The sequence below is a fragment of the Dermacentor silvarum genome, chromosome 2 (assembly GCF_013339745.2).
Source record: "Dermacentor silvarum isolate Dsil-2018 chromosome 2, BIME_Dsil_1.4, whole genome shotgun sequence".
NCBI lineage: Eukaryota > Metazoa > Arthropoda > Arachnida > Ixodida > Ixodidae > Dermacentor > Dermacentor silvarum.
In genome coordinates this window covers 201,810,476-201,835,828 of record NC_051155.1, presented here as the reverse complement: position 1 = coordinate 201,835,828, position 25,353 = coordinate 201,810,476, and the positions used below count along the sequence as shown (strand labels likewise).

The following is a 25,353-nucleotide window of genomic DNA, read 5'->3' as shown; positions in this document are numbered from 1 at the left end:
TAATGTTCGAGCTAGAGCAGCAACAAATTTAATCTCAGATTTGCATGTCTCAAATGTCAACCTTATATGCATTGTGATTGTATAAATGCGCGCCTAATTCAAGTTGATGTTCTTACAACGCAAGTCGTCCACTTTCAAATAGCCTATCCTTCACCTTTATTTACATTTATTTACACTTTAGTTTCAGTTTCATACAGTCTAAAGCTACCTAGTGCAACCATGCTCGATCGGTAAACGCCGATCATAAGAGAAGCCTAGAACTAGAAACTTTGAAACTATGCACTCGCCCTTTGCATCTTCGGTGAAAGTTCGACTGGCACCGAGCACCAGTCACCGATTATGAAAGCGGGTAAAGTCAGTGAGAGAGAAAAAAATGGAGGCAGGGATGTAACCAGTCAAGAGTCCGGTTGGCTACCCTACGTTGGGCGAAGGGAGAAGGGGAATAGAAAAAAGAGAGAGAGAGGTATGCGGTGAATGCGGTCAAAGAAAGAAATGATTTGAGCTCTATAGTAATACCAAAAAAATTTGCAGGACGCTTAAGCTTCGCCTTCAAGAGTGGAGCGCGATAGCATTCAAAGATCCTTGACTATTTCTCACACTTCCCGGCAACTGCAGCTTATGTAACCGTAATGTTTACCGGGAAACGCTGGCGGTGAACGCTATGCACGAAGGCGCGCTTTCTGGTAGAAACACGGCCTCTTTCGTGGGCCGGCCTTCTTTTATTGTTTGCACCTTTAATATTTCAGCTTGAGAAGATTTAGCATAAAAGGCATGCGCTGTCGGTGTTTTGTTACATGACAATTGTTTGTGGGCTGTCAGTCTCAAAATTCCAAGGAATAACTTTGTAAAGAATGCAAGAGAAATTGTGAGCAACTTTAGCGGTAAAATCTATTTGGAGGGCCTGCGTGGCTGGGGATGATTTTCTCGGCCGCGGGCGGCAATGCCGACGCCGACGCCAGATTTTCGACAGGGGCCCTAAACGCTATCGCGTTAAAAAGCCACCCTCATCACCGAAAGATGCTTGGTAAGCCAGAAAAGACTCAAATAAGAAAGTCGAGTGGCGACGCCGCCATGAAGCTTCCGCAGAAGATTGCAGTTACTTTCTTGAGTTTCGACGCCGTCTTTTAGGGCCTAGTTAAATTTTAAGAGGTAAAAAATCGACACACTATTTTCTCGAAGAGCCGCAGACTGAACTTAGAGAGTTTCAAGTACTTTTAAGGAACCACTGTGGCTGAAATGCGAAAGAAATGCACTGCCATCCGTAACTTCCCACAGACGTACCGGCATTGGCGTTCGGCGCGAAATTTAAACTTGTAATAAAAATTGCCGCGTATCTGCGTGCTTCGCTGCAAATGTCGTCGAAAGACGATAGTCTTCTGCCGGCCGTACTACATGAGTGCTGGTCTGATCCGCGGCCACCCGTGATGCTGTTCTCGTACCATTTCCGTCCTGGCATGATAAATGCAATGGAGGTTTGTTTGAACAGATTTCATTTTACCGCATTATTTCATCAAGCGGCCATTTATGTTTTGCCCTGCCTCAGACAGCGCTTCCTTTATGTTGAATCGGCCGCATCTGGCTGGCATTGATAAAATTGAGGAGGCGCTGCGTGAGACATGGACGCCATCTGGCAATACATCGGGAAACATGAGCTTGTGCAGAGGGTTTCCTTCCTCCATGGCAGAGGGCGCTCGTCGGCGCGCAGTCGGGGAACGTCGTTCGTCGGCGCGCATAGCATGGTATTTTCAGCGCAGCTTAAGAAAACAGGGTCTTTAGAGTTACGTATCTATGTATTTTCTATTAAAGGAACACACCTCCTAATACTTACCTAGTGATGTTGCGCCTCAGATATGCGTAATATTTACTTTGTGATCGATAACGTTCACAAGTATGAACAGCCGTACCAGTTTAAGTAGTGTGGGTGGTAAGCAAGTGGTCCAACTTTGGCCGGGTGGCTGAATCGGGTGACAGACAGACAAACAGACAGACAGACAGACAGACAGACAGACCAAATTTTCAGCGTTTAAGTTCCCCAAGAAAGACTATCGTCTTTAATAACCTTTTACCGCGAAATCAACTAAAGTAGAATGCTGTAGTAGGAGAAATTTTGACAACCTGGGTGTGTATAATGGGCACTAGAATCACACAACCATTTTGACATTCCAGCCCCACTAGAATGCGGTCTCTGCGGCTGGGAACTGAACCTTCGACAGTACCAGAATGCTATAGTGACTTAGTCACCTCGATGGATAAAAAAGCTTTTTTTTTTGGCAAGCACGTTGAAACGGCATGGCTGTGAAATCCTGCCCAATATATGTCAGAGATTATGCACGTCGTCCATGCCCGATATCCGAGCTGGAACAATCCAGTGATCTTGCGCAAGTCATTTTAATGAGAAATTAAATTCGATTACGCCGAAGTCGACCTTGAGCTCTCGAGATTGGCGGTGAAATTGAATAAATCTTTCCTTCAATTGTGCAAGCAGCTATTTGGACGCTCTTTGGAAGAAAACCGTTAGCGATCTGGAGCAAAATTGCTAAGTTTGCGTTTTGGGTGGCCGAGCGGTATAGCTTTTAGACGCGTAATACGTGTAGATGTACCAAACGGCACGTGGAGCAATAGCCTTCCTGAGGCTTGTTAGATTACAGATTTTGCTTCGGTTTCTGTTTACATATAGCGAGAAAAGAAAATAATTCCCGCTAAATTGCTTTTGTTCAGCGCGCTTGCAGGATCGCTATTCGATTACTTCACGCAATACTGCATGAAAAAGCATGATCACTGATGATGCAACACGTGTCAAAGCTACACGTGGGCTACTAAGTATGTGGTGGTGGATGGCTCTGCGTGAATTTTCGACACGTAGAGTACTTAACCTTGCGCCAAAACGAACCCGTAGGAGGTGCTGATTTTCTGTATACTCATGGTAGATTAACATTTTTTAAAATAATGCAGTTCAGTAGCGTGTCGTGAAAAAAGAAAGAAAGAAAAAAGAAGCCAACTGGTGTCACTTCTACACACTTCTTCTTTGCCAGTATATTCAAATTAAGAAAGAGAATAACATCTTTCAAGAATGTTATGTTTCATGACATTTGTTTGCGTGCTGTCATTCTCAAAAACTGAGGAATAATTTAGTCAAAAACGTAAGAACTCGTTTGAAAAAAAAATGTCACAGTTTCGCCCTAAGGGCGAAGCAATGAATGCGATTACAACACAGCAATGTCATACGAAGTAAGGCGAGCGGCTTGGGTAGCAATATGAATTGTAGTAAACATGAGCTGATTAAGTAAGCAGGTGTGCTGCGGCGTAAGTAGACCGATATGAAGAGAGACTCGATGACCATGAGAAGGCGCGTGTCAAACGGTGGTGCTGATGAGAAGCGCTTCCCGTGGGCAGCGCGTGCGAAGGGACACACCTGTAGCGCTACACTGCCGATCCGGGCAGCATTGCATGTGTAGCGTGCGTTGGAAAATGTGGCCCGTCTATTACTAACTGAATGAACAAGCTTGGTGTGAGCGCGCACAAACAAACATGAATAGATCACACTGAATGACTGTAGACAACGACTGTCAAAACGCTGGCAGCAAGCGCATACGCCACAGCAGGCGAAGCTACGTGCGGTCTATCCCTTCAACGGAAACTGAGCGGCGGATGCACAGCGCACAAAGGTCAAAGCCGTCCCCCCCCCCCCCCCCTACCTCCGGCGCTGGCTTCCCGCTTCCTTGCTTGCGCGTGGGAGGTTGAGTGCGTTCGCGCTCCGAGATAGCGCGTGTCCCCGCACGCTTCCGCTCGGGCATACGGCGCGCGGCGAAGATTTTCTCTATACGGAACCTCACGGCGACGGCAGAAATCCGGTTGAAATGTCCATATAATTGCTATCGCAATAAAGCTTTGGTGGTTGAATAGTACTACAATATATGTCGCATATGTTGCATGCATGAACATATCACACACACACACACACACACACACACACACACACACACACACACACACACACACACACACACACACACACACACACACACGCGCGCGCGCGCCCACGCACGCACGCACGCACGCACGCACACACACACACACACATATATATATATATATATATATATATATATATATATATATACATACATACATACATACATACATACATACATACATACATACATATGCGGAGCTCAACGCCAACGGTGACGGCCAAAATTCTCCGGGCGTATGCATATAATTGCCATCGGAATAAAACTAAACAGAAAGCTTGTGATTTCAAAGCTTGCATGCTCGTGCGAACGCTTCTCGCTTGGCTCATGACTGTGCGCATTTTGCGAGTTTTCCAGCGCGATCTCAGCGTACACACAGTTTGTCATTGTGCCTGAAATTCAGCTGCTTCTGCATCATCACTCCACTGATGAGCACCTTAGCCGTGTTTCGGGTACGGAGGGTATGGTACAAAGATAAGCTCTTTTAAGAAGGGACTATTACATGCGTTGTGAATTGGCGAGACGCAGGAGGTGACGGTATGTCTAGGAGGGGAATGGAGGCGGTAGGAAGTATAAACACACTGTATCACTGAAGTCGCATTGTGGAACTTGGAACTTGGTTTAGGAGTCTCGTGCCATGACTAAATAAAGACCTTGCTTTGGTGATGCTTCTTTTTACTTACTTTAGCTTTCACAGTCATCTCTTGCTGGCTCACTCTGTCAATTTTACTTTGCATGCTGAAGGGAAAGGCAGATAACATTTGTTCCGCTGTACTTAATGTGCAGGTGGGCATATACGGATGGCGCAAGCGGTGCTTGTATCTCCTGGTCACGCTGTTGTTTGCCATGGTCATCATGAACGTGGCGCTGACGGTGTGGGTGCTCAGGGTGCTCGACTTCTCGCTGGTGAGTGTGAGCAATGCCTGCTGCTGTCTTTGTTAAAACCTCCCCTCCTCATTTCTGTTCAGTGGAGTTGGTTGCTCCCACAGCAACAAGGTGCCATGTTAAGGGTGGGGACACAGTTCACTAAACGCAGAATAAATGAATCGGCCCAGAAAAAAAGGAAGATTTAGGGAACTAACCACAGCGCGTAAGACCAAATGACAGTCCGCTGCGGCTATTTCTAAGGTTATGAGAGATGGTGTAGCGGCACCTATATAGACACTCGGTACAATTATGTCATTGGTGAAATTGGTTTTGACACCAATACCATGACATTTAACAATAATCGGTCACTGGTGTCAATGTAATAGCTGGCCTCAGATGACCAAGCACAAAGGAGTAGGAAATAACTTTTATTAGTCTGAGTGAATATTAGGTCACATTCGAGCCCTCTCGTGCACTTAGGCTTCCTGGTCCATCACGAGTTCCGTCATGTGAATATCCATGTCCCTATACACCCCATACCCATCAACGACGGAGCTCCTCCGTTATCTAAAGGGCTGCCTTCACTTTAGTGCCGCGTTATATTAATGCACAGGGTAGGTATATAAACGTTACATATCTTTCTGTACGCGAGATAACAACTAAAAATAAGAGGGAGCACACATGGAGTTTATTGGGGATTTGCCGTAATGCGCTGGTGTTAAAAAACCGGGAAAACACTCTTTGGTCTAGGTCTCTAATTTATGCACAGAGTGCAAAGAAAATTTGCCACATGCTGGTGTTGTAAGTTACGTTAACTTGACTTTTTCTTCTTCGTCAGGATGGCATGGGCCGATTACGCATAGTTGAGAGCGGCGTGCGGCTCGAAGGAGAAGCAGAGTTCCTGGATTCACTATACGCCGCACAAATACGATCAAGGAGGGTAAGTCCACATTGCCGTGTTCGCTCGCGTTGTGACGCATTGTTACGTTTGCGTTTGTATCACCAGCAAAATGTGTAAAGCTATCATACCTGCCGTTCCTATAGGCCTTGTAGTAACCAGAGCATACACTAAGAACAAAGGCTTGGTTGGCAAAGCCCTTTGCAGAATTGCGTGCTGCTTACATATGTGGCTTTATTTCCGAACGTTCTTGTTGACTAAGATTTAGTAGACTCACTCTTATAGGACACCAGTGCGGTAAACTTACTGCATCGGTGAGCACTATGACTCTTGAATTAAAAGAAAGAGTTTAATATTAAAGTTATATTGTCAACAGCGAATCAACGGTACTATTACTGGGCGGAAGAGACCCAAATATTTATTGTCTACCAAATAAAAATTTGCACCAAAAAGTGTCTGTGTCCAAACTGCGCATTCGGACTGCAATGTAAAAGAAACTTGCCGTACTTACGATGTAAATGCAGCTCCGATACACATAATTTGAAATGTCCCTTACGATTTTACCGTTTCTCGCTATCCCCATTGGCGTTCAATTCTAACCGATAAAGAATACTCTCAAACGGGTAGCGAACTGCTACAGGTTCCTTTAATTACGCTTCGCTTTAGGCTAATTGCACGGCTCGCGATCTCCACCGACACCCAAAAGACGTCTGTTACTGTCCAGAATCTCCATTTTCCGAACTCCAAATCCAGTTTGCGGGTTCGCTTCAGCGAAAGACCGTTTTACGTCTCCCCTCGCTTCCGTTTACGTCTTACCCCTTTTATTCCCAAGAACACAATCTCCTCTACACGCAAGCTTACGGAGCGCAACGAGGCGAGGTCATTGCTCAGCGGGTACACTTGCGCGAACCCTACGCACTAAAACACCTACACCACACGCGTGCACAAAACTCTTCGACCCGCCTGGCTACCGCGCGATTGCGAGGTCCGGAGCACACGCGCACCTTTTTTTTTTTTTTTTTTTTTATTCCGGAGGGAAGTAAAAGCAGAGGACTAACATATCGGACGGGTCGACGGAGCGGGGCTCCCAGAGCGCATTTCGAACTTGCGCCTAACAAGCACCACCACTGCTGTCGGTAGACTAGGGCAAACCACTCGTTCCGACGACGCACGTATGGCGGTGAAGGCTGTGGCGGCGGAAGCGAACGGTCCTCCACGGCCAGCCGTCGATTCCCTCCATCGCCCCCCCCCCCCCCCCCCCGATCGCCCCTCCCCCTCCCCCCGCAACCACCGCACGCATTCGGTTCGACTCGCAGGCGTTAATGGTATGCCGCGATCATCCCAGGTTACCTGTTGTAGGGCCGTGCGATGCGTGTGGCGGCGGTGTACAAGCGAGTGTGAGCGAGAGGGGAGGAGAGGAGGGTACAGCGTTAGGGGGGAGGGCGGAGGAGAGCGCCGCGCGGCGGCTGTGGCGCCGTTAATAATGGTTGGCACGCAATCAGTGGGGTCTCATTAAGCCTACGACACGGGGCACCTCGCGCAAGCTTCATTAAGCCCTTAACCTGCGGGTCGTGCGTGCGTGGGTGTGTGCGGGCGGGCGAGAGCGCACTCCATGTCGCCAGTCGGTGCTGTTTGGTAACGACGACCGGTGTGGCACTGCCCCCGGAATATGTTCGGTGGATAGGCGGGCTTCCGACATGCGGCCGAGAGATCGCGTGCCTCGTTTTTCTGTTTGCTATAGCGCCTTGCGAGCGTAGCTTGTTTGAGTGCGTTGACCACTGCGCATTTCTTTATTATTTTTATTCGCGGTCGATATCAGGGCAGATAGCCCTGAGCGACAGGTGCAGTAAAGCAACTACAAAACCAGAAAGTGCGAGAGTAAGTTGTACAAAGTATCGAATGTAGAAAGCGCGCCTCTAATGTGTACTTACCCAGGTGCACCCGTGTGTGTTGCTCACTATACCATGAGTTCTCCAAACACGCTTCCCGTACTTAGTTCCTATACTGCCTCACTGGGCCGCAAGTACGGGAACGTCGATAACACCGCGTGGTTGTGATCAGAACGCGCAGTGATTTTTTTCTCACGCCATTTAGGTAAGGCCCCAGAGTCCCGTTAGGCAAGTTAACTGTACCGCTTAACGAAAGAAAACAGGTGTTATATAACTCAATAAAATAGGATTTCAAAATACTGATGTCCTAGATTTGTTTCTCGCGTCATCCACATTTGGTGGCCAAGTTAAATGTTCTGTTGTACGCTGGTCACTTATGTACAAAAACAATCGCTTCATTTTCAGGAACAACCCCTCAACATAGAGTCTTCCAAGAACATTACGCTCAATGCCAGAAATAACCAAGGGCAGATTTCTAATAGACTTTTTATAGGTGAGTGCGTTCTCTCTGTATGGTTTCTGTGGATATAAACATCATGCCGGCATGATTTGAAATCTTGTTTCATATATTATTTTTGTACTAGACGTACCCGTTTCACGATATATATTATAAACAATCAGTATACACACGTAGCCATAATGAACGTGGTCAGCTACCAAGAAAAGTAGCAACTAACTGCTTTTCAGATTAGTGTGCAATGACGAGAGAACTTATTATTTGTAAAAGCACAGTCCCCTAGTGATTTAGCACAGCGGAATTATCCCGTTACCATCACAGCCATCTGACAACTTTGCGGGCGCTATCTAATCCGCGCTCTTTGCAGTTGCTCCGTCAAGGTGTTCTCGATCGCATGTGCAGTAACACAGAATAGGGCAAATAAAGTTCCGCAGTATTCTTCAACGTGGAGAAAGTTTCTTGAAAGGTAAAAACTGTCATCCATATTAGAGTAACATCAAGGCTGAAAGGAAACTCACACTGCTTTCTCAGAGATTCACAGCTAAAGCGAAATTTCTCGTGATGCGGGAATCGAACCCGGGACCAACACAGTCCCGTGGCAGTCACTGCGCCACTGTAGGTTATGGTTGCTCTCAGACATGTACGAATTTTTCTCTTTCAAGCTGTAATATGGTTCCGTTATGCTATAGCACAAAACATAAATAAGAAGTAAATTATGCTCTAAGGGGAAAAGGGGGGTAGGGGTGTGACGTTAGTAGAGTATTCCAGCACGTCGTGAACATATCGCGTTTGAGACTTGTTGCTTTTAAGTTTAGAATATGGTTTGGTCGTTTATTTATTTGGGACTATGTTAATTATGTATTACCACTAAGTGTCACTTTGTTAATCTGATAACTGATCTAGAGTGCAATTGTTTTCTTCGTACCACTACCACTGTAGGGTAGGCCTCCGCCAGATTTGATACGTGCACTAGAAGCATAGCTTTCAAGCGACGTGGAAAGCAAAGACACGAAATGTGCGCTATTTTTCTTGGTTGCCCTTTTTGGATTATTTTCGTTTGTAAATAAATTAAAATAGTCTTACAGAGAAGAGACTATGTTGTATTCGCCGGCTTTGTACTTAGGAGCGTAACACAATGTGGTTGTTTTCCTATCCATTACAGGAAATTCAATCGTTGAAGCTTTCGCCGACGAGTTTCGAGTTCGTGACTCGAGAGGAAAGCTGCTATTTCGGGCTGCCGACGATGAAGTTACAGTAGCAGCAGACTCTCTAAAAGTCACTGGTGAGCATTTATGTGTTGGCGTAGAGTTCTTTTTTTTTCATAAAAAAAACAAGCCTAACTCAGAGTTCACGGTTTGCTTCTATATTGATGGCTTCAAGCGAGATGGCAACTTGTTTGGCAGAACTGAGGTAACCGTAAAAAAAATCTTTCGTCAAAATAACGAAATGCGCTGCAATAAAATAGCCGAGCATCATTAAAGTTTTCTGTCCTTCTTACAATTATTATTGTCAGTATACCGCTCGCAGACCTATACCTTCCGTCACAATGGAGTGAAAGTTATACATACAGGAGCACTACAGGGTACTCAACTGAGTTTGGGATGAAGAAATTTATTTATATTACTTTGAACTAGCCTTAACAAAAGCAGAGTATTTGTCATCGTTCGTGTAAGCCACAATGCCACACAGAAAATACCAAACCATTTTCTGTGCGACGTTGTGGGTACATATAATTCTGGATAGTTCTCCCTGTGCAAGAGCTAGTGGGTATATGTTGTTACTGCATAAATAATTTCTGTCTTATTTGCATCAAGAAAGTCCAGAAAGGATTTAATGAGGCAAGTCATAGATCCTGTAACCGTAGTCTGGTAAGTGGCTTGTATGCAGGTTTATCATGGACCTGAAATGATGCTTTGTAACACTCTTGAAAAGGCATGTGGCTAAAAGTGTGATTCATCATCGGCGGCGCGATTATAACGCAGTCAATTCCATCTGGAAACTCACCAGGAAATAAAACTTCTATTACGCTTTGTCTTTTCAGGTCCTGGAGGCGTAAGGTTCGACGGATCGGTGCAGACACCGTTAGTTCGCTCTGAGACGTTCAAGCAGTTAAAGTGAGTGTACTTGTAATATCCGTCAGACTGTAATTACTGAAAAAGAAAAAGGAAAAGAAAACGACATTGCGCTATTGCTCTATCCGGTTTCCTATCCGTGGATTAAGAGCAGTGAATCTAAAGCTCATTTATTAAAAAAAAAATAGAAATGAACAAACCGAATCAATATTAAAAAAACGAAAAAAAAGAGAAAATGTACTTGGGCACGTCTTTGTAAAATACAATTTTTTTTCGTGTAATGCTGTTGCCTGACCTTTACTTGTATTGAGAGCCTAGCGAGTGACGATATACATGAGGACCCCCCAAATTTGGCTACGTTGCTGCTTCCTTGCGCATGACTGTTAACCGCATGAGGTCATACGTCAGACGTTAGGGACACGGAAGAAATGCGAAACAAAAGTTGCTGGCTGCAAAAAAAAAAAAAAAAATAAAACGGAAATGAACGCGTATTCTCAGTGCTGCCACGTATACTTGTTTTCAGGCTCGAGTCGCCTACCCGAAGGCTTAAGGTGGAAGCGCCGCAAGGCGTTCTTGTGGAGTCAAAAGCTGGAGACATCAGTGTCGCCTGTCACCAGAACCTTACTCTCCAGTCAAGGCAAGGCGAGGTAAACACTACGATAGCGCGAAGTACACTTGAAGTTAGGGGAATTTAGGACAATGGAAATATTGTCGGATAAATGTTGTCTTGTGAAGCACGATAGCTAGTAGTGCGTGTTTGCCAGCGTTGTACTATACAGGTTTGGAAAACTAACATATTTTAGTAATTTTCAACCTGAGAATAAAATGAGTTGCTCCCTCTCTCTTTGTCTCAGAAGTGCAACAAAGTTCATTCGCATTATCAATACTCCTGTAGCTGGCTAAATAAACTACTGGCAAATTATATATTTCCCCAATAGCCCCTGGGCCATTTATTGAATAAACATTTATTTCATCAATCAATCTGTAAACAGGGGCAAGACTGCATTCTAAAGGAGCCAAAAACTTATTTAGCAAGCTTCATGGGCTTTTACTTAGTCATAACGAGCTAAATACGGGAAAATACATTGAAATACGTGACATTTCACTGATGTAAGGCGCTGAAGTTTAGGCGCGAAATTAAGATTATCGCCTTGTCTATCTTGTCTTCATTATCAGGGAATTAACAGAAGTAGAGTTTCTACACAAATAATTACAAGTCTTCACAGATTCAGTGTTTCTCTTTAGGGCCCCTCTAGGACACTAAAAATAACTGTACCACTGGCATTCCGCATATAAAAAAAAAACGATAAAGAAAAAATGCTGTAAACGCTCAGGGATCTACGTGGGCGTCTGTTTTGTGTTACACTCCTTTGAAGTGTTTTGTGATGGAAGAAGCTCTGTACGGCTCTAGTTCTAAGAAAATGCCAGCAGCAAATTCGCCTCCAACAAAAGCTACTCATACATAACTCTCCCTTCGATTCTCATCTAAGTTAGAGTCATTTAATAAGTGGTAGTAGTACGTAAGATGCACTTAGTAAATTAGTTTTGTTGCAGAAGGAAGTCTTTCGAACAGTTGCTCGTTTAGATTACAATCGTTACACTCTAGTTTATTTTTAGCTATCACGGTCTGAAAGTAACAGTACTTTATGATTACCAACTCTCAACATTTTTAAGGCAGAGCTCCATAAATGGTGCTCTAACTTGCAAAGCGCCGCAAATTTACGACAAAATAGGCCCATTCACCTAACAAGACACCGTGCGTACTGACATGTCCCATGAACGCGTGCTATTACACATTCCAGCGCATAAAACACTTTTTGCCACACACACTCAATAAATACAACTTTACTGAAGATTCCTTGCGTGTTATATCAAAGCAGGAATTATTTGTTTTGTGTAATGCCATCAGTGACTAGATATTTGGTATTGTTTGTTACTGTCTGTACCGATATGCTCATATCTTTATTGCTCATGTTGCTTCTTACGCATGTTTGTACATACATATTTCACGAAGCTGCTTTGTTCATTGCTTTCAAGTTACCGGGGAGGTGGGGCCAGTTAACTTGCTTCTTAAGCATGTTTGTACACACATTTTTGACTAAGCTGCTTTGTCCATTGCTTTCAAGTTATCAGGGAAGTACGGCCAGTTAAGCTGCCTAATGTGAAGCTTTTAACCTTACCTTCACCACAAATTGTACACTGTAGATTTGTGAGAAATGCCATATAATAAAAAAGAAATCTTGAAGTCAACAGACAATACACCTTTCTTTTGTTATGTTTTCATCGCAGATATTCCTGGACTCGGAACGCATCGTGTTCCAGAACCTCAAGACACCGCTGCCGGCGTTATCGGGGAGCCCTTACAAGAATGTGTTTCAACTTTGTGTCTGTCAGACTGGTGTGTTGTTCCTGTCTGAACCGGACGGACAGTGTCGAGCAGATGACAGCGTCTGCAAGTGAAACTCAGCCAACCCAGAACTGTGTACGCCAAGGTCAAGCTTATGTGTTAGCGATCGAGCTTAGGGAATGTGCATGTGGCATATCAGCATACAGTGAAGATGCAAGTGGAAGAAGAAATAACCAAGATGATATGGTGTGCTAAGAATATCGTGACAAAGCACGTGCAAGCTTCAAGAGCAGAAGACGGGCTGAAGGTATAAATACTGCTCCAAAGTCTCGCAAGCTATACGTGTTAACAGAAGGAGTTGGAATGCTCAGTGTGTATAGTTGCTGATATGACAAAAAATAGAAATCTTTGGAGAAAGGCAAGGTCACATATTAGACGCACATAACGCGGGTTTAATGTGCAGTTTTCTATTGTATAGTCAGCGCCGGCTGATGAACTTCAGGACGGCTCTTATTGAAGTAAACCTGTAACTTTACATTGAAGGTTTTATGGCCATAGATCAAGGCGAAGTTTTGAACCTACGCTACGTAACTTGACCTTTATACGAGGAGAAGATTTTATATGACCGAAGGGACAACGAAAATAAAGAGTAATTAAATCAAATCTGAACCAATCACTGGGCTATCGCACGACTAAGGTGAGCGGGTACTAGATACACTTATCGGATTAAACGAGATAGCTTCATGGAAAATACATTCGCAACGGTAATAAAGGCATTGGGGAAAAGCTCTTCACCACGGGGAATGAATATTGAGTCAGGTAAATGACATTATACTAAATATGGACATTACTCTCAGTCCAAAGCTGCACGTTTAAAACAAGCATGCTACGAGGGTGCAAGCGAAAACTTCGTTTATCTGTTTGTATTCGCACCGCTCAGGAAGGGTCAAGATCACAAATTGCCGCGAGCGAACCGTATTTGTTAGAGCTTCGATGTTGAAGGGTAGAACAGTGAATATATCTGTTGCCGAAAGATTGTTGCCTTATATGTCACGTTGAGTGTCTGTAAATAAACGTATATCAATCATTGTTTACAGTGCGCGTTCCCTGGTTTCATTTCAATATGATCGTGGTGCTGTACGGTGACATGAGTGCGTTGTCGAAATAAATATGGTCAGAGAGTGGCATCACAGCCGAAGCTGCGCTCTAGAAGTTGTCTTCCCCATGTGGCCAGCATCTAGCTGAAAGAAAATCGACACGTTTATAACTCGTCAATATACAAGATGCAGGTTTATCGAGCATGCCTTTGAAAACTCAGCTATAGCTAATGCCCCTGGTAGTTTCGAAAAGGAAGATTTTGCCATCTGCACCTTGGTGTCCGAGGAGCTGAAAACTTTCGTGCGTTGAGAGATTGCTAATTCTGCCATCAAGATCAAACTCATTGCGTTCGTCACACAACGACACTTCTGTCTGCGCCCTTTCGAGCTGGTTTGTAATAATGGTGAGAGCGAAAGGATGCATCGAAAGGCAGAAACGTTAACCAGAGTACACTATAGAGTCGCAGACCGCAGGTTCCAGCGAATAAATCTTTCTGTGAGGAGTTTTCTTGGGAGTACTGGCCTAGAACATTTTGTTCTGATAGGAGACGATTGTCTAATTGGTCCAGCATTAGTCACATCACTTGCCTATTGGCGCTATGATCGCGGGAACACAGAGATAATGTGTACGAGCGTCTCATCACAGCTGCATGTATCGCACGTGGCCGTCGGCCATTCCAATAAGAAAGGTATAGGAGATAGTAAATGCGACACCGAGCCACAAACGGTGACAACGTGGTATGTTCAGCTAGTGGTAACCCAGGCGGTAGATGTAGCTGCATAACCGAAGACAACGAACATAAACGACACATGGTGGAGACGTTCGACTACCACCGGGCCAATGTAAGTTTACCGGACATCGAGGCCAGTCCAGCCACAGTGTCGATTCGCAAATATGGAATCAAAACACACCGACCGCTTTTTTTATTGATATGATATAAGGAGATGTTGACGCACAAATAAGGCGCCGGCTACTCCTTAGCTCTTGAATGGGTCTAACCTACAACATACAGGGTTCAACATACAGGATTACATGTCAAACAACCTTCTCATACAAGTGCTATAGAACATAAAAAATAATTGTGAAGCAACGTTTTCACGGTAACACTACAACGTAAAAACAATATGTGGTACACACAATAAAGAAATTAACTCCACGGCACTGCAGAAGAAAGCTTCAAAAATACAAATAATACTGTCACCTAACAATGCAGTCTCTAGTCAGCGGGTGGTGCATACATCGTGTAAATGCATTATCACATAGTCAGAACAGAATACTCAACATCACATAATCCACAAACACATACACATATACGGCGACGTTGAAATAAAAAGAACATTAAAAGCGTTAACAACGGCCAACAATGCCGTCGTCTTGGACAAAAGTTTTTAATGCTTTTAAAGCGCTCTTTTGCAAGGCCGTTGTTGACCAAGGGCCCAAAAGTTTTCTTAAACTGAAAGGTTTATGGTCTAATGCCATTAGAGTTGATTTAAGTCGTCGTCTTGGTGTGTCGTGATGTGGGAAATCTAAGAGGAGGTGATGTATATCTTCATCTACAAATCCATAATCACATTCGGGGGTTTCCGCACGGCAAATTCTATGTAAGAAATGTTTTGTGAAGGCAGTGCCTAGCCTTAATCGATGAATAAAGGTTTCCATATTTCTGTCTAATGACAATAGAAACTTGAATTCAATAAGCGGATCGATATGGTACAAATCAGAGCTCTTAGAATTCTGGCCAAACCACGTATTTCTACACATTTTGAAGGACGTTGCCCTCATAATGCAGCGCAATTCGCTTTCATGTGCAGATCGGGTGACTTCGTTGGGGTGGTAATTCTCGCTCATATTGCAGTTTTCCGGAAGACATTGAAACGTTATGTCATGTCTGTTGCCATGGCTGCGATAATAGGTCTGTCGAATTTCTGAGATGAGTTGTTCATTGGGTCCGTGGCGCATTGCGTTTTGTATGCTCTGGGTGGCTCCCTTGGAATCGTAAGAAACTGTCCATTGTTGCAGTGGCTCCTGAAGAATGAAATGCAGCGTGGTGTGCAGCAAGTTCTGCACTCGTCGATGGGATTGTATAGGATGTTTTCAACTAGATATTTTCAGAATTTTCCGGAATGATGAATGCAGCTGCAGAGCTGTTGAGTTTCACTGAACCGTCTGTGTAGACATGTTACCGGATTATGTGCGCGTTGTGATGTTGTTTCAAGGTTGCTTGCTTAAAGCTTGCAACGGCCCTCCGGCCTTCTTTCTGATGCCGGGATTGTCAATTGTACTTGTGGCAGGTGCAGACACCACAATGGTGCTGACAGTCATGTAGCAGGCGTGAACTGTGTTAGCAATTAGGCCTGGTGTCTTGCAATACTTTTGAAAAATGTTTGATTATGAAGTCTCTGCTTGATCGTTACCAGCTGTCCCAGGCAGCATGCTTTCGCCATCTAATCCGAGCCTCAGTGCTGTTCATTATACATTATGACAAGAAGCCGTTACCTACGACTTATTAAGAATTAGTCACCTCTTGTAGTAATAGCACTAGGGCAAAATTTACTTGCATGCTAGAGACCTCTAAGCAATGTCGACATTCGTATGGTGCAGCACAAGGTATTTTTTATTCCGAGGAGCGCAACAGCGCGAGCTTGTTGCTGTCACAGACACTTATTAACCTTGCGAAGTGGACGTTTAATGAGACAGCAATTCAAAGGTCGAGACTCGGTTTGTTGTGCGCGCCGGTGAGGGCATCCTTCCCATTACGATGTCATTGTTATCGTATACCATCGCCGTCAGCCAACCTCTTCATCTGACTGTTTCCTCAGTCAAAGCTTTGACTTCACCATGTAGCTAAGAAAAACAAACTTTTGCTCACTACAATCGCTTCGGATCGCCTAACACTAATGTGGTAATTTGGGCTTGCTGTTTATCCATTACGAGGATTAAACATTTAGTGCGTTTAAGACGAGGACAAATGAAGGAACAGGACAAGCTTGGGGAGACTTGGAGCTGATGTGAATTAGCGCCAATATGTCCAGTTTGTTTCTTTGTTCGCGTCCGCACTGTGCTATACGTCTACTGCGCACAAAACTGCCTACATATTTTTTCGAAGCGTTCCCGTGAAGCACCAGAACAGTGTTATAATTATACAAATAATCATCTTGGAGAGCTGAAAACTGTCCGAAAATCCGCGCTCGCGCACCGATGAGAGTTGCGAGCTCCATGCCCGCTTTGACCTCGCGGGTTCTAACTGCTTGTTTCTGTGTACACGCGTTCCTCGCGAGACGTTCGGTTGCCTTGATTCCTACAGAGAGAAAGAGAGAGAGGTAGATAGCTAGAGAGAGAGCGAGCGAGATAGTGGTAGAATTCTTTATGATGGAACCAGCGTACGCGGAAAATAACGAGGTACGATTGTAAAATTACAAAACACGGTAGCTGGTACGACACGCAAGTATGAGAAAGTTATTCTCTGCGCTATTGCGAGCTAGAAACATCGCCGCGCGCTCCCTCGGCACATTGTGTCGCCTATATAGGAGCGCGCCTGCTAGCTCACAAGCGCCGAAGCATCCCGGCGAGAGTCGAAGCAATAGGCCCGGCGTGGTGGCGTTGATCAAAAAATGATGCCGTTTACGACGAGTGGAATCCGATTACGGCGAAACATTTTTCTGCGCTCCCCGAGAGTGGGCCGCCGCTATTCAGCGGCCCTCGAGCGTCGTCGCGTATAGCCGAGCAGTGCCTGCCTCCGTCCCCGCGACAGTTGCTGCCGTTTTGCGCCGGTATCACATTGGAAAAGACGCTGGAATGCGCTGCGGCAGATCGGCGAGCGCGGTTTCTCGAGTCAGCACGGAGCAGCAGAACTACGGACATGGTTGCATTGGGCGCGGGCCGCGTTTTGTGTGCGTTTGTGTCAGTCGAGTGTAGACCATTTGTAACTGTAAGGTGGCACTCCCATGAAGTCTGGTTGACATTAGCATGGTATCCTAAACAGTGCTGAAACGGCGATCGCATTAGTAGCATGAGCTACTTCATTCGACCGCAGCATTTGTCCAATACAAGAAGCTACACTGCGACCTGGTATGCAGGGGATGACACTTGTAGTTATGTCCTGAATCCTCGTTTTAGCGATGAGCATTTTAGATATGTTTCCGGCTGCCTGGCTGGGCAGGTTTCCTTTAGCGGAATTTGTGGCCTGTTAGTTCAAACAAGACCGATTTTGGCAGTAAGATGATTTGAAAGTGATAGGCAGAGGTAGAACAATGAATGTCGCGGCAGTAAACATTCCGACAAGGGCACTTGTCTTCGTCAGGGCTGCAGACCATGGTTGGCCACTACAACAGGGAGCTGCTGTGTTTAATGCGAAGTTGGAGAAATGTTCAACGGCAGCAGAACTGGCAGCGCTTCGAGTCGCACTACATTTTATTAATGATGAACCAGCACACAAATGGTCCGTTTTCTGCGACTCGAAGACGGCACTGCAGAGTTTACTGTCAGCCTTACGGCGCGGTCCACAGGAACAGCTGGTTTTCGAAATCACAGAGGCCATACATCACCTGACTGAAAAAGGACACGAAATAATCTTTCAGTGGCTGCCAAGTCACTGTGGAATTATTGGCAATGAACGTGCCGATCAAGCTGCTCGTTTAGCTCATGAACAAGACAACCGCCTATCGATCCCGCTGTCTAGGACAGATGCTGCAAGGATGCTCCGCCTGCTTGCACGCCAATGCACTTCATCAGACTGGAATAAACCACATTTTATGCACGCCCGATTATACACCTTGGATCCAACCTTAAGCCTTAGACTTCCAACAAGACTTCCCCGAAGAGATGCGACCCTTCTGTGTAGGCTATGGTTGGGCGTCGCGTTCACCAATGCCTACGCGTTCCGCATAGGGATGGCCGACAGTGCAGCATGTGACAATTGTGGAGACGCGGAAACAATTCGTCATGTTCTTTGTGAGTGCCCACAATACAGTGTGCAGAGACAATCGCTCTCCGTCGTGCTGAACCAGTTGGATGACCAGCCGTTATCGGAAGAAACAATTCTGCAACATCGACGCGACTCAACATCGCATCAGAAGGCCGTGCAAGCGCTCCTGCGGTTCCTGAAGTCCACTGGCCTGTGTGAACGTCTGTGACTGGAACGCCTCCTTTGTTACCAATGCCTGTGTTTTTTTTCTGTTTTTTTTTCCGCTCTCTCTCTCTCTCTTTGCACTCTCTCCAACCCCTTTATCCCCCACCCCAGTGTAGGGTAGCAAACCGGAAACTGACTTCTGGTTAACCTCCCTGCCTTTCCTCTCTCGCTTGCTCTCTCTCTCTGGAGAAATGTTTGCCGGGCTGACAGCCTGGCACGCTGCACGAGCTGTCGGGTGCAAAAGATGATATACATGCACACTCTACTAAAATTTTTCGTAACATACCATTAAGGCCTATTGTTCCAACGTAAGCACGTACAGCTTAACAAAGCGCTGATTTGTACTGGCTTTATGTGACTCTATAACATTTTTTTGGCACTACGAACCAGTTCGGCGCAATCGAACCCAGTTTTGATTTGTTGTCTGCTCCGCTCTGCATGATTTCGACACTTGGTAAAACATTTGGCTTAAGAAAAATGGCACATCATTGCTCAAATGAACCACGAGCGGCTCGTCATTAAATATCAAAAATAGTGCGCAGGATCCAGCTTTATTTAAATGAAACGAAGTCAGCAGGTGTATGCTACATATGAGATGCTCTAAAGGGATAGACGTCAGAATTTATTCCAAAGGTATGAACATTTCATATCCTATACTTTCTGGCTTGGTTATAAACAGGTGCCTAGAACGCCAGGCTTCGGATATAAGGGTGCAGGTTTATGTTCCCAACTCCACGAATAATTCAGAATTTTCTTTGATGTTCATATGTTTGGTGCTTCAGGACAAGTCATGGGTGATGTTTGAATAGATCTCACAAGACTTCCTATATTTCTACTACAGTAGCGAGTATATGCACGAGACTGCGCAAGGCATAGTTGAAACATAGTAAGCATGACTTGAAATTAAGTTCTTTGTGCTTAAACAAAGGCAGACACTCACAACTAAACACGGCAGAGATAAGTAGCCCCCTAAATCCGTCGCGCGTATGTAAGATTCGAGATACAAACGGCGAATGGTGGAGCCGCACTTAATACGATTGGTGAAGCGTATTTAAATGTCACAAGTGACCGACTTGCATTCCCGGAGAGTCCCGCCGGAGGCACATCAATGCTAGCTTCTTCCTGTTTGAACAGCACCGGTGGGTGAATTTAGGATTGGCTCACTAGATGTGCCCCTTGACGATGTTTCCTTTCTGCAAGTTGTATACCGTTTGTCTTTCCCTCGCGCAATAATATTGCTGTACTCTTCCTGCATATAAACATGCTTGATGATATTAATTTAAGCAACCAGATCTACAATCAGTCAGGCTCCTTGCAGGGCTGGCTACATCTGATGATCTTACCTTACACAGGCCACGGCCCCGAATAAAAAGCAAGAAAACTTCCAACTGCACCTAATGCGACAACGAAAACGCCTCCGTGGAGTACTTGATTTTAGCTTGTCGCCAGTATGACCAACAGCGAGTCCATTTCGGAGATAAGTTAGGCCACTTGGACAGACGTGAATTTTCTATTACGTAAATACTTCGTTCATGGTCACACCTGCCAATAAATGTGCCTTGACAGCACTACGGGATTTTCTGGTAGCCAGTAATCTTATTATATGCTTTGAATTGTAGATATACTAAACGAACTCTATGGAAATCGACTGTTAAATGCCCGGACTACTTTAAAAACGACATTCGTGTGTTATGCGTTTGTAGTAGCGCTTTTATTGCACAGTGTACGCAAACTCTTAACACTGATACGTATGGGCCGCTTTTCCTGGTTTAATTTGTTTTTTCTCTTGTTTACAAATAATTTTGGGATACTTACTATGTTTGTGGGTTTCTTACTTGTGTGTGCGTATTTCTCAACTGTGCGTTGGAATAGCCGGCTCTTATGTAGAATACCTTTCCATCGGTGTTCAGTTATTAAATAATCAGGGAAGCACTGTGGACTTAGGGGTATATTTTTATTTGTAGGAAGAGAATATTACAATATAGTTTAACCAGAGGTAAAATAAAATAAATTAAAAACTGAGAAACGAACCTAATCCTTGACTGAAGTGTCTGCTAGTGGCGGTCGCATCTCTACGTTGGTGTACCCTGGTGTAGGGCGGGAAACCGAACTCAGAGGAGCGAGCGAACGGAACTGGCGGGAAACCACCATGCACAGAGGAGTGGGCGAGGGAGCGAAGGAGGGCGAGGGGGAATCTAAGCGTAGCCCCCTAGCGGACGGCGCACGAAGCGCACCTTACGCGCCCCTCCGCCGGTGACGTGAGAGCATGTAACAAGCGACGGCGCGCAGCTACCGCGCTCTAGCGAGCGACGGAGCGGGTGCGCGCCGGGAGAGGAAAAGTGAGAGAGGAGGGAGTGACGTCACCCCTTGGCTGTGTTAGGCAGGTGTTCACTCTGTGTCAGGTGGTGCTGAGTCAGGTGGTGTGTAGCTCTAAATAGCTTGTTTATATTTTAATTAGTAGTGAGTGGGTACCCCTGGTTTAAGCGTGACATCACTTCTTGTCTTGGAGTTTCACGGGAGCCTGTACTGAAGCGGTGTGTATCTAAAGTGTATGATTGTGTGCTTTGGTGTATGGCAGTTAGATTTTCCTTAATTGTTTCTAATTATTCCTGACAATGAATTAGCTCTTTATTGTACCAAACCTGTGCTCTGATGTCCTATCTATCATCAACCATAAGTAGAACCATCGATATCTACCTGTTTTTATTTTTTTATGATTTATTTTTAGTTTTGTCCCACTTCTTTGACAAACCGGAAGTCGGTCCCTAACCAGAAGTTGCTGCGCAAAAGAACAAGAATGTCACTCAGTGCTCATGCCACTAGAGAGAGCAAGCGAGAGAGGAAAGGCAGGGAGGTTAACCAGAAGTCAGTTTCCGGTTTGCTACCCTACACTGGGGTGGGGGATAAAGGGGTTGGAGAGAGTGCAAAGAGAGAGAGAGAGAGCGAAAGAAAACAGAAAAAAAAACACAGGCATTGGTAACAAAGGAGGCGTTCCAGTCACAGACGTTCACACAGGCCAGTGGACTTCAGGAACCGCAGGAGCGCTTGCACGGCCTTCTGATGCGATGTTGAGTCGCGTCGATGTTTCTCATGCCACTAAAAGAACGAACAGCCTGTGGACACCTGTGAGCAAGGTAAGAACACAGCTCTGGGTATTTTAGAGTCGTAGCAGGCCATCTCCATGGATCTCGGTTGCGTTGTTTTCCTTACAAAGGCGTGCTGCATCTTTTGGTTTCTTTTTCACCTATTCCTCGGTCACAAAGTTTTGTGGATGCGAAGAGACGATCGCACACCTTCTGTGCGGTTGTCCTTGTTCCAGTGCGCGTACACCCAGAAGAAAAGCGCACTGCACCACGCTCGACAAACTTCACAGCCGTATCCTTACGGCAAACAGAATTATTGGACCGTGGTCCCAGGCGACGTCAGCCAGAATTGCTCCGAAAGCACTAGTGTATGTTTTTTTTTTGAAACCATAGGAAATCTATGAAAGACTGCAGTAGTTTTTAGACGCCTTCCTAGTGCTTGTGCGGACAGGATCTTTTAGAATAAAATGGAATAGAAAGTTCATTTCTTTTTCACGCAGGACAAAGCAGTACAGGGAAGAGGGGACACTGGGCAAAAAGCTGCTAAAGGCAGCTTGAGGGAGCACCCAGTGCCCCAGGTACACATGTACAGCAATGGGTGGGCATATGCAAGATTTACATGCAACATTTCTCAACAGAAAAGCAATGTATAGCGCGTTCATTCACTACAAAAAAAAAAAAAAAAAAGAGAAAGGAAGGAAAAGAGAAAAACTGAAATACATAATTGTCAGCCCAAAATATCTTACAATAGAATAATTCATGTCTATTTACAATGTAAGAGGAGTGGTTTCAAAACCCAAGAGCATGGATGATAGCTGATTTCGGGATGCATCTTCTAAACATGCATTATTTTCAGCAAGTATGTTGAGATAATGAGACACATTGTATGATAAGGGCTGTTTGCGATATAAGGTGCGGCAAAAGGGTAGACGCAAAGGCAAGTGATGTCTCACATTGTACACGGGTGTATAATGATGGAGGTTCAACGCTGTTAGTAAAGGTTCGTTATTTGTTATAATTGCATTTTTGTACATACACAATAATTTGAATTGATACAAAACATTAATCCTGAGAATACCATACTGTTTAAAGTACGGGTGAGTATGGGAATTCCATGGTAGATTTGCAATTAACCTGATTGCCCGTTTTTGGGCAACTAATAGCTTCTGTGTATTTTGTTTTGTTGTTGTAGCCTAAACAGTTAAGCAGTAACTAATAATCGGAAGTAAATACGCGTTATAGACGAGAACCTTTACCTTCATTGGCAGAGTGTATCTATGCCGGCACAGAACAGCGTTAATAAGGTTCATTTTCTTTCGCACATTATCTATATGTACGTCCCAGCTTAGAGTTTCGGTGAACACCACACCAAGGCATTTGACAGCTGGCACGATTTCGATCTTACTGCTGCCTGACATGAGGTAGAAATTTGTTTGGATCGTTTTATTCTTTGGAGGGAATATTATAGCATTGCGTTTCTTGGCATTTACTTTTAAACAATTGTTTTCAGACCATACGCGTAAGTATTCAAGAAACTGATTTCCTTGCATCTATAAATCACGTTCATACCGGCTAGTAGCAATGTGATATCATCGGCGTAAGCTATTAATGTGACAGGCAAGGGTGCAAAAAATATGTCATTAATATAGATATTGATTAAAAAACTTGTTATATTTTCTATCCTTTTCTCTTGATCTTCTACGCCCTTTCCCCTACTCCCAGGGCTGAGTAGCCAACCGCACGGTTACTTTCATTAACCTTTCTGCCTTGCATCTCTCGATTCTCATCCGCATCACTCATATAAACTTATCGACTCCTCAATAAATAAATAAATATAATTGCTATATATATGCACTAACTAGTATAGATGGAAGAGAAGAAATAAATAAAGACATAAAGAAAGAAAGAAAGATAGAAAGAAAGAAAGAAAGATAGAAAGAAAGAAAGAAAGAAAGAAAGAAAGAAAGAAAGAAAGAAAGAAGAAAGAAAAGAAGAAAGAAAACCGAAGTGAAAAATTTATAAGGGTCAGTTTTGAACTAGTGCCAACTTATTAATGTTCTTGGGTTAGCCTACATCCCGGCAGGAATGTAAAACTTTATTACATCGAATGAAACCGAACTTCCTAGAAGTTTATTAAAAACATTGCCGACATCTACTTGCTACATTTTGTTATTTCTTACGCTGTTGTTTTGTTTGTTGCTTGTTTAGTAAGTACTGTAGGTAAGCTACATTAATTATAGCTAGCTATCTTAATATACATTTGAGAAATCGTTCTTCTTTCCATTACACATTCTTCTTATCACCACCGTAGGGTATCAAACCGGACGTTCGTCTGGTTGACCTCCCTACCCTATCTCCCCTTGCTTTCGCTCTCTCTCTCTCTCTCTCTCTCTCTGTCTCTACCAATTTCTTCAAGGATACGCCCACACACATGCCAAAAATACGCATACATACAAGTTCACAAAAAATAAACATATGTAATCCAGACAAAAAAAATCAAATCAAACTAGGAGAGTGTGACTCATGTGCTCCCGCGTTAAGTAAAAGAAAGTTCATGTTCATTCTGCAATAACAACACTACGATACGCGTAACATGAATGACCTTTTTAAAGTATTCTTGGTTGAACACGGAATACAGAGAGAGTTCGTAAGAATCTAGAAATCAAATCAGCATCTTTTTTAAAGAGCGAGAAAAAACGGCAACATGGCAGTGCTTCGCGTAAGTGTAGCTACTTGGTGCACGGTACATTTTTTCTCATCTTTAGCCTTGTAGATGGTTTAGTTCGTTGTATTTTACTTTTACTTGAGTTATTTAAAGGCGGTGAACATAATAGCGTGATGTGAGCTGCTTGAGTGCGCAATGGGCGCAACCTGTGTTTCCGCTATTTCTCTTCTTTTCTGGGCGTGTTATTACGAGCCATGTTGGAGGCTGTGATGAAGACGGTAAAAAGTGCTTTGGTCGATAGTGGTGGTATATAAGCCGATAAATCATAAATGAGCAAGAAAGAGTGCTTATATAAGTGGATTTATTTTAGCTAGCGGAACAATCTTGGCGCTTTAGGGTCATGAGCATCCTGCGGAGTTTTTCCCCACCGAAGAGGACGCGAAGAGTAAACCACCGTTCGAGAACAAAGCCTCCCGTCATCATGTAAAACATAATCGCTCTGCCTAACATGAGAGAAACATAGAAATGGCTTCTTTAATAAAAAACAAGATATGTTTGCGTGATTGTTGGCATGCATGCTACTCAAGCTATCGGGGGAAACAATATGATAAACACAATGATCACACAAGCACACAAACAGCTCACACGCCAGAACTGTTTCTATCTGCTTAACATATTTCATCTATTATTGATGAGGTTGATGCACCATGATCTATTCCATTAGTTGGGCCGCAGTACCAATGAAGAGACACTACGGGGCAGACTTGACTGCGACCAATTGACGACGTGAAGAGTAATTTCGATATAACTGTCTGTTTTAGTTCTCTTTTTTTTTTTGTAGCCGTAACGTTTTTTTTTCGCCTGTCTACGGTGTATAC

At 44.3% G+C, this 25,353-nt stretch overlaps 1 protein-coding gene across 2 annotated transcripts in view; it reads left to right on the top strand.

The window, feature by feature from the left end:
* LOC119442456 (delta-sarcoglycan) overlaps positions 1-13,597 on the top strand; it is a 52,594-nt gene extending 38,997 nt beyond the window's left edge. For both annotated transcript variants that reach the window (XM_037707352.2, XM_049662180.1), the window contains exons 3-9: positions 4,758-4,877; positions 5,677-5,778; positions 8,031-8,118; positions 9,245-9,364; positions 10,124-10,196; positions 10,678-10,801; positions 12,444-13,597. In XM_037707352.2, coding sequence (XP_037563280.1) covers positions 4,758-4,877; positions 5,677-5,778; positions 8,031-8,118; positions 9,245-9,364; positions 10,124-10,196; positions 10,678-10,801; positions 12,444-12,614 — 798 coding nt within the window. In that variant the 3' untranslated portion in view covers positions 12,615-13,597. The remainder of the gene's footprint in view (positions 1-4,757; positions 4,878-5,676; positions 5,779-8,030; positions 8,119-9,244; positions 9,365-10,123; positions 10,197-10,677; positions 10,802-12,443) is intronic.
* Positions 13,598-25,353: the final 11,756 nt, after the last annotated feature.